This window comes from Anastrepha ludens, chromosome 4 (assembly GCF_028408465.1).
Source record: "Anastrepha ludens isolate Willacy chromosome 4, idAnaLude1.1, whole genome shotgun sequence".
NCBI classification, from domain to species: Eukaryota; Metazoa; Arthropoda; class Insecta; order Diptera; family Tephritidae; genus Anastrepha; species Anastrepha ludens.
Window position 1 is genome coordinate 14,836,690 of NC_071500.1, and position 16,166 is coordinate 14,852,855.

At 36.7% G+C, this 16,166-nt stretch overlaps 4 protein-coding genes across 4 annotated transcripts; 2 read left to right on the plus strand and 2 right to left on the minus strand.

Annotated features, from left to right (window-relative positions):
* The first annotated feature begins 1,897 nt into the window (after window positions 1-1,897).
* LOC128860037 (uncharacterized) lies at window positions 1,898-5,695 on the plus strand. The gene is made up of 4 exons (XM_054097262.1): window positions 1,898-2,138; window positions 2,212-2,339; window positions 2,400-3,126; window positions 3,184-5,695. Exons 1-4 carry the CDS (start codon window positions 2,055-2,057, stop codon window positions 3,526-3,528), a joined length of 1,284 nt encoding a protein of 427 aa, XP_053953237.1. The 5' UTR covers window positions 1,898-2,054; the 3' UTR covers window positions 3,529-5,695.
* LOC128860038 (translocon-associated protein subunit beta) lies at window positions 5,462-6,771 on the minus strand. Its single transcript, XM_054097263.1, has 3 exons — window positions 6,661-6,771; window positions 6,089-6,464; window positions 5,462-6,031 (listed from the first exon to the last, which is right to left on the minus strand). Exons 2-3 carry the CDS (start codon window positions 6,461-6,463, stop codon window positions 5,834-5,836), a joined length of 573 nt encoding a protein of 190 aa, XP_053953238.1. The 5' UTR covers window position 6,464; window positions 6,661-6,771; the 3' UTR covers window positions 5,462-5,833.
* Window positions 6,772-8,016: 1,245 nt separating this feature from the next.
* Window positions 8,017-11,952, plus strand: LOC128862193 (phosphoglucomutase). The gene is made up of 6 exons (XM_054100679.1): window positions 8,017-8,204; window positions 8,291-8,455; window positions 8,551-8,632; window positions 10,283-10,830; window positions 10,907-11,577; window positions 11,645-11,952. The coding sequence occupies exons 1-6, from the start codon at window positions 8,130-8,132 to the stop codon at window positions 11,781-11,783; spliced, it is 1,680 nt and encodes a 559-aa protein (XP_053956654.1). The 5' UTR covers window positions 8,017-8,129; the 3' UTR covers window positions 11,784-11,952.
* Window positions 11,927-16,160, minus strand: LOC128862192 (WASH complex subunit homolog 5). Its single transcript, XM_054100678.1, has 7 exons — window positions 15,915-16,160; window positions 15,754-15,856; window positions 15,474-15,665; window positions 14,200-15,414; window positions 12,754-14,141; window positions 12,173-12,556; window positions 11,927-12,112 (listed from the first exon to the last, which is right to left on the minus strand). Exons 1-7 carry the CDS (start codon window positions 16,034-16,036, stop codon window positions 11,956-11,958), a joined length of 3,561 nt encoding a protein of 1,186 aa, XP_053956653.1. The 5' UTR covers window positions 16,037-16,160; the 3' UTR covers window positions 11,927-11,955.
* Between the last annotated feature and the right edge of the window lie 6 nt (window positions 16,161-16,166).

A 16,166-nucleotide genomic window follows, 5' to 3' on the forward strand; every position in this document is an offset into this window, starting at 1 on the left:
GCTTTTTGAAAATTAAAATTGCATTCATATATGTATGTAATGATTAGCAATAAATCCACAAAAATTAATGTACCCGTTTGCACATGACAGATTAGCTGCAAAATTGACAATCTAGATTGTCTAGGCTGTGAAGACACTTTTGAAAGCTTTTTTTAATGAAAATGTTTTTTTTTTTATTTGTGTAATTATTATTAACGATATGAAGAATGAACAAAGAGAAGTATTAGTTAATTTAATTTGCTGCTAGTATTAGACAGCTGGAGGAAATCCGTAATTTGAAATTCGATATTTCATTTTATCAAACCTCCCAACAAAAATACAGATTTTTTTGGTCTGTACTTATTAAACTTTTTTTCTATATTTTTGCTATTTGTATGTTTACCATATATGTACTTATATACATATTTAAGTGGATAAATAATGGGTTTGTGAAAGTCTATTTCTAATAAAGCAACAAGATGCACACCACAAATGAAAGGAGGAGCTCGACCAAACACCTAAAACGCGTGCAATTGCTAATGCATTGAATATGAATATGAATTTAAAATATGTACAATAATTAATTACAGAAGTAGTTCTTTAAAATAGTATTTCGCTCGTCACTCGTCGCTGCCGACTTCTCAATCATCAAAATTTATTTTGTCGCCTTCAAAATAGGCTCAATTCGAAGCAATACACATATGCCAATGATTAGTCTAGTCATCAAAGCATCTTCTTAACGCGTTTGAAGAGATCTTCTCCAGCTCCTTCAACGAATTCTCCTTAATGGCCTCTATAAGGGAAAATTAAAGTTAAGGGAAAAGAAAAAAGTCACAGGGGCTAAACCCGGTGAATACGGTGGTTGTTCGATGATATTTGTCGCATTTTTTATCAAAAAAGTGTTCACAATATGAGCCTTGTGAGACGGTGCGTTATCATGGTGCAAGATTCATGAGTTTTCTTTCCACAAATTGGGCCGTTTCCTAGGCACATTCTCTCCCAAACGTCGCATAACTTCCAAATAACATCCTTCATTTACCGCAGAACCATTTGGAACGAATTCAGAGTACACAACACCATGATAATCAAAGAACACTAGAAGCATGACTCACTTTTAACCGACTTTTACATGGTTTTTTTGTTTTTCGGCTCATGTAAATAGCGCCATTCCGCCGCCTGTTGACTGGTTTGCATATCAAACTCATATACCCACGCCTTATCACTTGTTATGATGCGCTGGAAAAATATCCGAATTCACTTGCTCAAGTATGTCTTCAGCCACCTTCTTCCGATGAATTTTTTAAAGAAATTGAACTCTCTCTCTCATGCCCAATTGATGGTGTAAAATGTTGCAAATTGAATCGTGAGACACGCTAAGGTCACGAGCCACCTCCCTCAAACTTAAATTATGGTTTTTCAGCACCACTTCTTTGACTTTGTCGACGTTTTCATCCGTTGAAGAAGTTGATGGACGACCAGATCGGGGCAAATCTTCCACGACTTCTCGCCCCTCTGCAAAAGCCTTATACTCTTTGTAGACCTGTGTTTTTGATAAAGCACACTCGCCATAGGCTTTCTGCAACAAAATTTAAGACATCTTTGTTCGATATTTTTATCCATAGTGAAAATCGTAGAACAGTTAATTGACAGATTACGCTGCAATCTGCAGCGTGCGCTTTTTAAATGAACAATCCCCGATATTTTTTTACAGAATGGTTATTACATAACATAAGATGTTTTTCAGTAACTTTTTTTGTGTAAACACAAATTCTTATAAAAAGTTATCTTTGATTAAAAAATATTATGTTTTTAGTGAGGCAAAACATTTTTCCCCCAATTTCGGTGCGTTTTGAAATTCAAAAATTTGGCAGGTCCGAGTTCTGTGCGTCTTCGTTTGTTTTGATGTTTTCTTTATTTCTTTATGCTACTTGGTCATTTGGCTTCGTACCGTTTTCAATTTCGCATAAAACATTCTAGACGTACGTTGGCAAATTGACAGGAACGAGTTTTTAAAAGTGTGGATTTATCATTTACTAACTAAATAAATAAAAGATAAATTAATTCGTAATTTCATCATGAACTTACTAGAACTACCAGAATGTATGCTTATGGAGATATTTGAGTTCATTACCTATGAAGAGGTATCTAAGAACCGTTTGGTAAGATTGTGTTACGAGAAATTGTTGCAAATATGCTTCCTAACGGCACTGTTTATATAAATTTCAATAATAGGTTTGCAGGAGAATAAATCAAATATGCCAACAAGTATTAAATGGAGGTTTCAGTCGAGCTGTCCGCCAGCATGGCACTATCTTTAAACGGATTAAATCGATGCTTCCACGTAGAGAATCGGAGCGACGGTGAGTTCAGCAATGTGTGAAAAAATTGAATTGTTTTAAAGTAATATATTTTTTACACAGGAATCACAGTTTGGCGCGTCATGCAGATATTCTCACATCTATTGAGACACGTATCTCCATGCTATCCATGACATATTGCAAGTACATAGATCTGAATTTATGTTGTTTCATACCGGGGCGTGTGTTAGACGAAATTTTTCGTATTCTGGCACTAGTGTCAAAAACTCGTAAAACTCTTCGACCACACGAAGTTCTTCAAGAGCTTCGTGATATATCGTCCATGGCTATAGAGCACTTTGATGAAAAAATAGCAAACCTTCTTAAATCCTATGTGGATGCTAGTGGTAGCAGGTCGAATGCCAGTGGAATTGATAATAAACGCATTACACCGGCAAGCTCAGGTTTAGGGAGCATTAGCTTCAGTGTTCACCCAAGTAGCTCAACTATGTGGGCACAATCGTCTAGCACATCCACATCAAAAATCTGGACACCGCCAACACGAGCGGCGCCACTGAAACTTGCTTGCAATACTTGCAATGACTCTGCTTGTGAAGCTATTCTGAACCGAATGGCCGCTATTATAAATATGAAATCACCACATTCAGACAGTTCAGATTCCACTGACTGGGATTCCTTGTATACGGCAGTTGGGTGTTGCGGTGCTAAAACTACAGATGTTTGCCGTAAAAATGATGCCCAACAACGCAGCAATGGATGTGCAGAGGCTAGAGCTACTATGGTCAAGTACAAGAAACTTGAGTTGGAATACAAAAATGGAGTACAAAGGGTGTGTGCGCAACTTGCCTATATCTTACTATTTTTTATAATCGAATAAATATTCCAGATGAACCGGATGCAGCAAATACAAGTGCAACAGTCACGTCGTTTGCAACAATCTATGAACACTATTACAATTATGAGCACTCAAATCACAGAACTTAAAAAACGTTTGGAGGATTTAGATGCAAAGAATCGTGAAATATCTGCAAATATCAAACAGATTAACCCATCCTCAGGAGAAGCCACTAATACAACACCAGCATCTGGTGCTATTACTTCTGCAGACGTAGATGATGACGGACTTGAAGATACTGATAAGGCAGAAGGACCCTCAGCTGCCAAAAAACGGCGTTGCGAAGGAAGATCGACAGGGCGAAAGAGAAAGTCTGATTCAGATGAAGAGCTTTAAATTGGATTGAAGATTACGGAGAAATTAAAAATGTCATAAATAAATCAAAGGTATTAATCCGTGTTTGCATTAACTACTCTGCAGCAGCAATATCAACGAAAGCATTGCTCTGCTCTCGGTACTGCTTTGAACTTGAACAGATGAGTAGTAGAATAACTATTTTGCTCCGCTCCAAGCTAAGTTTCTAGTAGCTTAGAGGCATAGCCAAACTAATTTTTAAGTGCATGTGGACTCGAACTACAGCTGCTGCTCTTGCTTCTGTTGCTCCGCTACTACTTCCATAGTTGCTATTTAGCCAATGTACGTTTTGTTTTTTGTCGTACGCCTTTTTTTATGAATTTTCGCGATGCCAGATTAAAAATATAACCGACAAACTATGTAATGCAGATTGTTGGGATGGTTGAATGCAACTTAAAATTATTTTTTTTTTGTAGTTCCTGAAGCCTCCAACATTGTATGTTAACATAATTCTATACGTGACGGACTCATTTTGCGAACATATCGCTAATAATTTGGAATACATATAGCGCTAAATCACATTCTGCCGCATATCATATGTAAATGTATGTGTGTACATATATACGCAAACTAGCGAAGGAATATTTCATACTTCAGAGTCTGATTTGAATATTTTTATTAAGTACGGACAGGCAACAGAAATCAAATTTTTTATTGTTCTATTTCCCTCACCGATATTTCAATTGTCTTGAGCCTTTTTCACTAATTACCTCGTCATTTGTAAAGACCCAAAAACCTTGAGGTTTTACCAGTGTAACTCTAGCCCGTATTTTCGAGAGTTGCAATGCTTTGTTCTTGTTGCATTATCACTCGCCTACCGAAAAAATTCGTGAAAATGGGAAAAGGTTCAAAAGCATTGAATTATCGGCGAGCGAAACTATAACAGTAAAAATTTAGATTTGTCTAGTCTGTATTTACTTTCGTGTCTCAAAAGGGAGCTTTCATATTATTTACTTGATATTCCTGGAAATATCCGGGCTTGTTTGCATCTACACACTGATGCTGCTTGCTCAAAATTAAAAACAAAAATATTCAAATAAAACTCTGACGCAGAAATATTCCTTTATTAGTTGGCGCATATATGTAAGTAGATAAATTTACATATGAAATGGCGTAGAATGTGATGTAGCGCCATATCCCAAATTACAGACACATATAAATTGATAAATCGTTAAAAAAAATTTTAAGATATCAATATATTAATTAGAAGCTGCTGACTTCAGGAATTATTAAAATCATAATATTCAAAAAAAAAAAAAAAAAAAAAACCAATAGTGACTAAATAGTAGTAGTAGCTGGAGTGTATGTACATGAATAATTTCGCAAGCAGTACTCCGGCCCATTTCAAGTTTTCTGCTACTACTCCAACTACAGAGAGCACTTAAACATTTGTTTGACAATTTCTCTGAGCTACTAGCAGTTACGAAACGAATCTTGGAGCGGACCAAACCAGCTGATACCGCATTTGCGCTATCTGTCCATTACTCATCTGTTCAAGTTCAGAGCAGTAGCGAACGCTAAAATTAAAACTGGGAAATAGCGGCGTAATTTCAATCCCTGATATTAACTCACTTTAACCAATGGTTAACAAAAACAATGGTAATCGCTGGATTAAAGTTGGCTGACTTCCTAAACACATAATACTTTTCGTATGATTTACTTTGCGGCGCATCATAGTAGTCATGCCTCTAAGAAGTCAGCGAATCTAAAAAAATGTATACTTATTTTCGTTGTAAGAATTTATACAGCCTATTTCTATAGATTAGTTTGTACAAAAAATAGTCGGTTATTTGATTTAGGATGAAAGCCGACTGAAATGGTACAAACGCGAAACTCTTACATTATCGGAAATATTATAAAATACCTAGCAGCTATGTATTTTGTATCCTTGTTTAAATAAATCGACTTATGCCTGTACTGTTTTTATTTTTTTTATTAGAAAACAAGTCTGGACCTTGTCATATTACGCCCTTTCGATCAATAATCGTAGACTATTTCAAATAAATCTAAAACGATTCTAGCATGAAGCTTCGCCATCAAATTTTAATCTACTAGCCTTCGTTCGATGAAAAAATAAAGTAATTTTAAACTAAATATGTTCGTTCATACAAGAATGAAAAACGAAAAAAAAAAAAACGGAAACTTGCGGTGCACACATTGTGAGCATTAACGAAACTAGTAGGCAATTTAAGACAAAGGGCGATATTAATAAATAAGTCCTTTGCGACTTATATTGTTTGGAAATAGTGTCTAGCTATTTTGATACAAAAATTGCGAAAACAGGCATTTAGTGCTTCTTGCTCTTGCCATAGCGTTCATACTTGCTCTTCGAGGAATGCCACAGTGCCAATGGAATCGCCAATGACGGCAATGTCATTATAGCGAAAGCAACCCAATCAAAGAAGTGTGATGAGAAGCGTTTGTTGAATTCGCCAAGATTGATGATACCACCCTCTCCAGGTTCAGAGCTCACTGCCAATTGCAACTAAAAGTAAAATTCGATTATTCTGTCCTACTATCGCAATGTAACGCAATCATTTACCTTTTCAGCTTCCTCAACAGGTTTGTAAGAAACTTCAGCGGCAGTAAAATTAAAGTATCCATAAGATTTCGGACGCACCACCAAAACATGGGTGTAGTTGGCTTGTGGAGCGATACGCTCGACAGTCGCTGTAGGTTGACCTCCAACTAGATCGAAGGCTTCTGGGGGGAAACCACTATCAACCAATTTTACATTGGTGGCGGCGCCATTGCCAACGTTGTAGATTGTGTATCGCACCAACAGATCACTCTGTTCCACCAGATACTTGTTTAGAATTTGTTTCGAAACTAGCAAACGGGCGCTGGTCTCTTCATCCGAGAGACAAATATTTGATGTGGCCAGTAAAATTAAACAAACTAAGAATGACTTGAACATTCTGTAAATTGAAAATTTAAATTTATATTAATAATATTAATTCAATTATAATCGGAAAAATGAATATGGTACATGAAATTTTAACTTTAGTTGACGTGGAGGCAAAAGCTTCCCAGACAAAATAAAACTACAGCTATATTAATCATTAATATTGATTTTTGGTCTCTTAAAAAATACGTCTTATCGATTTAACTCACATGAAAAATTGTAGGTAAAATCTCAGCTAAAATCACTAAAATACCAATAATTTTCGCACCGCAAACGAACTAACTTTCCAAAAACGCGAAGAAATGGTAGGAAAGAATTTACGAACTATGTGACGTGTAAACTTCGTGTCTATGAAATGTCATAACTCCAGCGACATCTAGCGCATTACTCTCTCACATGACTATCGCACTGAAATAATAGATGGTACTTCAGTAAAATGATGAACTACATTTTTTTCAGAACTGGAAATTAAATAATCTTCTTCATAGCTTTACTATTATTGTCATATTCTCATAGAGTGATATACAAGTAATTAATACTATAATTAAATGTATTATGCAATATTAAGAATGTGCATAAATATATTGTCCTGTTCCGATATGATCCTTGCAATTGTCTGTAGTCAGTCTCAGCAAGAACGATAGAATACAGGATGAACCCAAGAATGATAGAATACTCAATTACCCTTGAGATGAACGTACCACGTATTCGAAAACTAACAAACGGGCGCTGAAAAAAAAGATAAAGAAAATTTATTTCTGGTTGTCACGTCGTGCTTTTGACACAAAGTTTGTTGTTGTGTAATGTTACAAGAAAATAGTAAGTAAGATTGATGGAAAATAAACAAAAAGGGCTTACTATAATAGGATTTTTGTGATATGATAATGAAAATAAGAATGAAATTTAAGCAAACTAAAAATTTCAAAAGCATACGTCACCAACTTTTTTTCTGAAATTTCATTACAAATACTTTGACCAATTACGTGATCTTTAGTCATTGGTTCATAAAAAAGTTGTGTATGGTGCACAACGTGCGTCAGTTTAGCACTGCTTGAAATTGCTCGCGTCCCGCCCATTGAAACTTCTCAGTGAGAATACACTGCACTGAATTCTGTGATTTGTCTCTCTGTCGCGCTGGAGTGGTGACATCTTCACCGTTCGACTTGATTTTTGACAATTCACCCTCAATACTTAAACTTGATCTGCTCAAAACCTCTCCCCTAAATATTTTGATTTGGCATGTTTGAACACATCCTTAAATTCGTATGTTATCGATAGATTTTTTGTTTATTGAGAATTCACAATGGTTTGTTTACAAACGTAAGAGCACCTGTAGTTTCTAATTGTGTCTCTAACATGAATTTAAGTGTAATTTAAATAAAAACCAGTTACAAAGTCAAATATACAGATTCAGGTAAAGAAATATTTTGGTAGGAAAGTAGTTTGCTAATATTTAAATAAAGCTTTAAGTCCTAAATGAATAATCAAATTTCGCGCTATTTGAGATGACACGACTCGACGTGCTACGACCTTGATTGACCTTGCATGCGTGTATTATCAGTTATTTGCCTAGTCTAGCGTAGTCAGTTTTTGGTATTCAAGTGTTGTGCACATAAATACGTTGTCTAATATTAGTATCGAACCCCTGCTGACTTGCGGAAAATATAATTTCGTTAATATGTCAAACATTTCTGTAGTTGATACAAAACCATATGAGGGACAAAAGCCCGGCACGAGCGGATTACGCAAAAAAGTACAAATTTCTTTTAATTTTTTAACTTGTGGTTGAGTGTCAGGTGGAATATATAAACTTTTTCTTTTGTACAAAAAATTTTAAAGGTAAAAGTTTTCACTCAACAAAATTATACTGAAAACTTTGTTCAGTGCATATTGGACGCCAATGGTGCAGCAGTGGTGGGTGCTACACTCGTAGTGGGTGGTGACGGCCGCTACTATTGTAAGGAGGCAGCGGAGCTCATTATCCGTATATGTGCTGCAAATGGGGTGAGTTTTGATTAATTTGTGTACATATATCTCAAATAAGTATTCCAAAGTGCTTTATAATATACATAATTGATATGACGTTTTATACCGATTAGGTTGGAAAATTGCTTGTGGGACAAAATGGCATCCTCTCCACTCCGGCAGTTTCAAGTTTGATTCGTCATAATAAAGCATTAGGTAAATAATACTATTTTACACCAAAAAATAAAATAAAAAGAACAAGAACCAGACTATACAATTTCTACGTAAAATCGGTCTATAGTTTTTGAGATAACACGGAAGAACGATATCTGGATTCTCTTTTAACCAAGTTTTGTTAAGGAGTTAGGGGTAGTCAGGCCCGAAAAAATTATGACTTTCAATAATTTCTTTTTGCTAGTCAATTGCTTTATTTTACTAAAATAAAAACATATCATTAATACATCAATTTTCCACTTGACTTTAGCAAAATTTCAAAAAAAAAAAAAAATTAATAATTGTAAAAGTTATCGCTGTTTGTGTGGAGCCCGTTTCCCTTGCGGTGATCATCAGAAATCCTTGGAGATTTATCTAAAATCAATCGCACAAGAGAAATTAGTTTTATTAATAGATAATCTTGTACCTGATCGAAGCTTTTTTTCAAAATTAACAATATGGCGGCGTCTGGAAATATTTTTCAGATTTTCGAGAAAAAAACCGACAGTTAATTCGTTAAAAAAAACCGAAATTAAAAAAAAATCCTTAGATCAGCCACGAGTTTTCTATGTTTTTCAAAAACAGTATAAATTTTATTGAAATCTACCAAGCGATTTTTAAGTTACAGTGATCACCAGTTCAAAAAACATAGTTTTGAGAAAAACGCATTTAACAATGTGCAACAAAAAACTATTTTCCAGGTCTTGACCTGCCGAGAAATTGTAAATATATATAGTAGCGTATATATAGGGGATATATATATTTAGGTATACTTATATATACATCAAAATGGACATTCATACCAATAAAACCCGAGAAGTCGGTTGCTTGCAGCTGCTACTAGCTACTTGCTCTCGTACACTCCGGAGCGCCCTTTGTTAATTTTTGAATAACTCGAAAAGAATTTGTCGGATGCACTTCAAATTTTCACACAATATTTTTAAGATATTATACTTTAAGAAAGTGCAAAAAAATCCAATTTTTTCTAAAATCTGACTACCCCTAACCACTTAAGCCAGTGACATATCAAATTAAAGCTAATTGAATAACCGATTTTATAATTAAAAACCACAAATTTTTTACTCTCACCGGAACAAACAATTCGCCAAACAATTATGTCGTATGTTTATTCAACATAGGAATTGGGCGGTCTGGATTCTTGAAGAAAATCATTAGTTATTTGTAAAGTTATTATTTTAACTTTAACACTTGCTTTAGGGAGTGTGTATATATATAAGTAGGTCCCCAAATAAAAATGTATATGTATATACGAAGGCATATACATATAAATACATATATATGTACATATGCGTACGAGTTAGACAAGATTTAAAATCCCTAAAGTTACAGAAATTGTAATCTTAACCTTTTTTCATGTAATATTGGATTTATTTATACATACATATATACCGCATATACATACATATATACCACATATACATTTGAAACAAAATGAAAAATATTCCTTATCTGGCATGTAAGCAAACTTACAGGGGCATCTCTGAATGTCAACGGAGACCCAGATAAGGGAAATCAATTCGCAAATACGATAGTCGTTTCCAAAGTGGAATGAAATTATTTTTATTTTTAAATAGTATTAGTATTAAACATACATACTTACACGGGTAATAAATGCACATTGAATTGTTTTAGGCGGAATTGTGCTGACTGCATCCCATAACCCTGGCGGTCCCGAAAACGATTTCGGCATTAAGTTCAATTGCGAAAATGGTGGACCCGCACCAGATGCTGTAACAAACAACATCTACCAACTTTCCACTGCCATCAAGGAGTACAAAATAGTCAATGCTTTGGAAATTGACATTAGTAAAATAGGTGTTAACAAATACGAAATCAATGGTAAACCTTTCGTTGTTGAAGTCATCGACTCGGTAGCCCACTATGTTGCCCATATGAAAGAGATTTTCGACTTTGCGAAGTTACGCGACTTTGTTAGTGGGAAGGCATCTGGTAAGGTTCTTAAAATGCGCATCGATTCGTTGAATGGTGTGACGGGCTCGTATGTGCGTGAAATCTTTCTGAACTGCTTGGGTGCAACAGAGAGTTCTGTAGTTCATACTACGCCACTGCCCGATTTCGGCGGCTTGCATCCCGATCCAAATCTAACATATGCTAAGGACTTAGTGCAAGCGGTGGCGCAAGGAGACTACGATATCGGTGCTGCATTTGACGGTGACGGAGTAAGTAAACGTAGGAAACGAGTTTTACGTGAGCCAGTTGATTTTATATCGTTTTTCTTTATTGTGCCTTTTATAGGACCGCAACATGATAATCGGGCATCGTGCGTTCTTTGTGACACCCAGCGATTCCTTGGCCGTTATCGCAAACAACTTGGAATGTATTCCTTACTTCAAGAAAAATGGTGTACAAGGCTTTGCTAGAAGTATGCCCACAGCTTCTGCTGTTGATTTGGTTGGCCAGAAACTGGGAAAAGAGGTATTTGAAGTGCCAACCGGCTGGAAATATTTCGGTAATCTTATGGATGCTGGACGTCTGTGCTTATGCGGTGAGGAAAGTTTTGGTACTGGATCCAATCATATACGTGAAAAGGATGGCATTTGGGCAGTTTTAGCCTGGCTTTCTATTATGGAACACCTCGGCAAAGGTATTGAAGATATTCTCAAAGATCACTGGGCAACATACGGGCGTAATTATTTTACACGCTACGACTATGAGGAATGTGAATTAGACCCTTGCAATGAGATGATTGCAACTATGGAGAAAAATATCACAGATCCCGCATTTGTGGGAAAGAGCTTTGCGAGCGGTGGCAAAACATATAAAGTGAAGATCGCTGATAATTTTAGTTATACTGATCCTGTAGATCATTCTGTCGCTACAAAACAGGGCTTGCGAATTGTCTTTGAGGATGGCAGTCGAATTGTGATTCGCTTAAGTGGTACTGGCAGTTCAGGCGCTACTGTACGGTGAGTGCTCGAAATGTTTTGTATGAATATTTTATATGAAATATAATACTTTCACAAATAATTGCAGTTTGTACATTGACTCTTATGAGAAGGATAACGTACTCGGGCTGGCTAGTGAAATGCTGAAACCTCTCATAGATATCGCTTTGGAGATTTCACAGCTGCCGAAGTTTACTGGACGCAATGCACCTACTGTTATTACATAAGCGCTTAAACAATAACAAAACTTACTTCGTTTACAAAAACCTTGCCTGGAAAGTGTTTTAATGGTTAATAGTTTTTGCCCTAAGATCTAATTCATTACAAAATCAATTGCCATTTAATTTTTTAAATTAGTATCATATATTTTTTGTTAATAAAAACAGTTATAAATAATACTTAAGTTTTATTGCTTACAGATAAGTATTCAATTTGGTTTACTATAATTGCTGGACAGCTTTCTGACAAAACAGTTCGTGGCAACTTAGCTAATCTAATAAACATCTCAAGGAAATGCAACGCAGTTGTCGCCTCCGTACATAATTCATTTTTTGTGCTAGAAAATTAAACAATTTTTTTATTGCAACATATTAAAGTTTGCTTAGAGCTTATTTACCTGATGCTCGACTCAGCTATCACAGTGGCGTATTGGCAAAGATAAGTTAAGTACAACAGCTTAACGTCTTTATGGAACTGTTGCAAAACAGTAATTAATCCAACCAGAAACGGTGTTCCGTCTATGTTATCTTTGGTATTTTTTGCCAGTAAACTATTCGTGCAGACAGTAAATTGCAGACGTGGCAGGTGCGCTATTGTAAATAAGAATAGAAAGAGTGCCACGTGATGTGTACTATTGGTTTTAAGAAAAACTTGTTCGAGTGGTTCGTACGAGCCCGTGAATGCTAGGTACTCATTAAATTCTACGAGCAATTGGCTGCCACGTTCTGAGTCGATGAATTTCGTATAGACAGCTGGCCGCTCCAATTCATTCAATAACGCTCTGTAACATTTTTAAAATAAAATAAAATTTGAGTGTCGAATAAGGCGAGGTAATGGGATAATTCAAGTAAGACGAAGCTGTTAAAGAGTTCAGAGAACAATAATGGAGACCGAAGTTATTAATCAAGGTTTAGCAGCAACCAGGATTGCGATCACTAAAAAATATACGCTGTTTAAACTTTTTTATTTGGTATTTACCTGTTGAAGGTTTCCAATGCCGATTCTAAATTTTTCGAATTGCATTTGCTGCTTCTGTTCAATTCAAATACCAACTGTTGGCGCAATATTTGCTTATGACCCAAATTTTGTATCCATTCCAATAGAGTAGGCCACACTTTCACCCACCGACTATGGTAGTTGAAGTAAAATTTGGATGGATTTGCTGCACTCGTTCCCGGAAATTGTTTGGATTCCAATTCTGTACTTAGACTTTTTAGTGCTTCCACCCACATGTTATCGTTGACTAAATTCTTTTGCATCTTGTCCAGATTGCGTTTCAGGTCAGCCGCAAACATATATGAATATAGACGATCCAAGCCCACCAATCCTGCCGGTCCAATTGCTTCACGTACTTTGCTGAAGAAGCTTGCGTTTAGTACCTCTTTGTGTGGCGCACGCTTCTCATACCAAGCTGCTTTGAGTTCTAGAAATATTGTTTGCTTAGGGTCAGTGCACTGGAGTATTTCGTGTGCCAAACGACCGATGAAATTGTTTGATTTCGAAGTATCACCTTGTAAAGGTGGAAAACATGGTATGGGTATAGTTTGGCTTTGGTAGCGTGACTGCCAATCTTGTATTTTGTTGCGCAAGAACGCATTGCATTCCCTCTCTACGTTGTAGTTGATAATACGTGTTATTTCTTCTTGCAAAATCTTCAAGCCATGAATCTTCAAATAGTCCTGTATATACTCAAAGGAGCGCCTATATCCATCCATGATTTTGGCTAAGGCCTGCAACTTCGCTTCCAGTTCAGCCGTTGGCTGTTGCTTCGCTTTATTTGTTTTCGTGAAAATCAGTCCTATATTGAGCGCGTTTGCGAGGTGTCGCACAACTTCTTTGCGAATACCATCCTCAAGTAGTTGTTTGGGATCCAGTTCAATTACACCCACCAGCGTCTTTTTCATCATTAGTATGCCTTCGGAGAAAATCGCAATTGAATGCGTTAGCTTTGCAACTGTATAGCGATCATCAAACTGGGCGTATTCTTTCAGTTTGTCTTTTTCGAGGCGCGTTGGTATTTCGTGCAGCACCTCTGTTTGTAAATGTATGATGCGTGCCAGGATGCTGAACATGGTTTCTGGAATGATCTGCAGTACCTTGCGCATATAATTCGCAAGCTCGGTGCTGTAGTAGTTTGAAACCGATACTAAGTCTTCGCTATGTGCTTGATTTATACGCAATAGTGGAATTTCGAGTGCGCTGGCTAGCTTGAGGAATGCTGCACGCAGGCGTATTACCGACTTCGGGTTTTTTTTAATGCTTTCCTGCATGATCACGGTAAAATCTCGATCAAGCAAACGCCAGGCGTAACTCAGATCGCTTATCAGTTGCATATTGATAAGGATGTCCTCCTTGACGTTAATGACCTGGAAGAAAGTGCAATAGATTTACGGAAAACAGATTCTCAATTGTTTATCTACGCACCTGTATCATGCGGTGCAAAAACTCACGAGTTTCATGCAGATACTGCTTTACTTGCATATTCGCTTGCAAATTGTGGAACTCCTCCACCTCTTCAAGAGCCTGGATTAACTGAATTAGTGTTCGCCCTGAGACATTGGCATTTTTTTCGTTGAGTTTTTGAACTTCGTTAGATATTTCACTGAACCACAACTTCAACTGTGGGTTATTCTCTATTTTTGACAGAGGACGCGAGCCACCGAATGCCTCGCGTAGCTCGTTCAGGCGATCCAGTACCTCACGTTTGAATTGCGACCAGCGTTCGTTTTTCGCGCTTATCAAATTACGCAATATATCTTTGACAACCAACTCTAACTGACTGCAGTCTAGCAAAAGTTCTAATAACTGTTCACTTTGATAGTCTAACTCAGTACAAACCAACCGCTCAAGCTGCTGAGCTTTTTGTGAGCCTTGAGAAAATTCTAGTACAGCTTTGGAGGTGTGGGTGAAATACCAACGCAGCAAAACATTGCATTGCCGCATTAAGGGAAGAATTTTTGTAATATTTTGTAAAACAAAATCATCAGTTAGTACACCAACTCTTAAAATTTCTTGGGTCTGTTTTAGAGTTTTGCTCATTTTCTCTCTATGGAGCAAACAAAATCCCTTAACGCCTGTATCCACTACTGGTGCCAAAGCTGCTTTCGCCGCCTTAAATTCATCCCACGCATCAATCAGGTTAATGGTTACGCCCATATATACCGATACAACCCAGTTATCGGCGTAGAATTTGTCAACGATTTCACGCATTTGCGCCACTTGGGAGTGTAAAGTTTGTGGTGTAAAGAAAAGGCATATAAAAAGCATAGTTGCTTGTGTGGAAAGGGCGGTGGACCGGTGATCGGGATGTGGGTAAATGGCCAATTGATTGTAAAGGTCGTCGCATCGCAAACGACCGATTACCATATCAATAAAGGTTTTGTCAAACGTAAAACGGGAGAAGTACGCAACTGGATATTGAGCTGGTGAGGTTTGCTTTGCGTTGGAATGATTTCCTACAGTGTTTGCCTCAAACCCTGTTGAGCGTAGCAGCATACAAACATCGTCTATATTACTATCTCCTTGCGCTTTTGCAGCACTATATCGGTAATATGATATTAAAAGGCGCTCACGTATGATGCCCGGAATGTGATAATCCAGAAGCAAAAGCATTGTGCCAAACAAATACAAAGCTTCACACTAAAATTGAAAAAGTGTAGGATGATGGTCATATCGATAACTGAAGTTAAGTTAATTACCAACAATTGCTTTCCCTCACCGTCTTGCAACACAGATTCCAGCGTTTGCTGAATGTAGTAGCCTCGATTTAATTCATCAATGAATTGGTTAAGATCCACAGCGTATTGATGGGTGCTCTCAAAAGCCAAGTAAAATCGTGTCAATAAATCTAGATAATTTTCGCGAATTTCATCGTCCAGATCTTGCAATTCCTTCATAAAAAGGGAAGGGTCAAGCAAAACGTTGAGGTATACTTGTGAGGCTATCAAATTAATTATAAAATTATCGTATTGTGCTTACCGGACTTTCTTCAATTTTTTTCTCCTGCGCCTCTGCTACTTTCAAGTAACTAAAGTCCAATATAATATCGGAATACTTTTGAAGATCACTTTTAGATTCTAAGCTGAATATCAAGCTTTGTTTTACTTTTTGGTATTGCTTTAATTAGACTTCTATCTTACCGATAAATTTCCGGTATGTAATCCTTTAGCCGTAGTATTTCTGCTATTATGGCATTGCCCACGGATACGATATGTAGTAAGCTTTGCCCACAAGCATTATTTTCAGCAAGAAACTCTGCCATTTTCTCACCTAAAAACCAATGAAAATCCCTAGATGATACTTTTTTTTTTTATTATTTTCACTCTAAATTAAATTTTAATACATGTTGACATTAACGCTCTCTCCTAATGGTCATGGGAGAATTGATGACA

Excerpts from the sequence above, each read along its gene's own strand:
- LOC128860037 (XM_054097262.1), top strand. The coding sequence starts at position 2,055 with ATGAACTTACTAGAACTACCAGAATGTATGCTTATGGAGATATTTGAG. Across the intron at positions 2,139-2,211 it reads AGGTATCTAAGAACCGTTTG|GTTTGCAGGAGAATAAATCA; the intron begins GTAAGATTGTGT and ends TTTCAATAATAG. Across the intron at positions 2,340-2,399 it reads CGTAGAGAATCGGAGCGACG|GAATCACAGTTTGGCGCGTC; the intron begins GTGAGTTCAGCA and ends TTTTTTACACAG.
- LOC128860038 (XM_054097263.1), bottom strand. The coding sequence starts at position 6,463 with ATGTTCAAGTCATTCTTAGTTTGTTTAATTTTACTGGCCACATCAAAT. Across the intron at positions 6,032-6,088 it reads CTGTTGAGGAAGCTGAAAAG|TTGCAATTGGCAGTGAGCTC; the intron begins GTAAATGATTGC and ends TTTTACTTTTAG.
- LOC128862193 (XM_054100679.1), top strand. The coding sequence starts at position 8,130 with ATGTCAAACATTTCTGTAGTTGATACAAAACCATATGAGGGACAAAAG. Across the intron at positions 8,205-8,290 it reads CGAGCGGATTACGCAAAAAA|GTAAAAGTTTTCACTCAACA; the intron begins GTACAAATTTCT and ends AAAATTTTAAAG. Across the intron at positions 8,456-8,550 it reads GTATATGTGCTGCAAATGGG|GTTGGAAAATTGCTTGTGGG; the intron begins GTGAGTTTTGAT and ends TATACCGATTAG.
- LOC128862192 (XM_054100678.1), bottom strand. The coding sequence starts at position 16,036 with ATGGCAGAGTTTCTTGCTGAAAATAATGCTTGTGGGCAAAGCTTACTA. Across the intron at positions 14,142-14,199 it reads TTTTGCACCGCATGATACAG|GTCATTAACGTCAAGGAGGA; the intron begins GTGCGTAGATAA and ends ACTTTCTTCCAG. Across the intron at positions 12,557-12,753 it reads GCATTGGAAACCTTCAACAG|AGCGTTATTGAATGAATTGG; the intron begins GTAAATACCAAA and ends AAAATGTTACAG.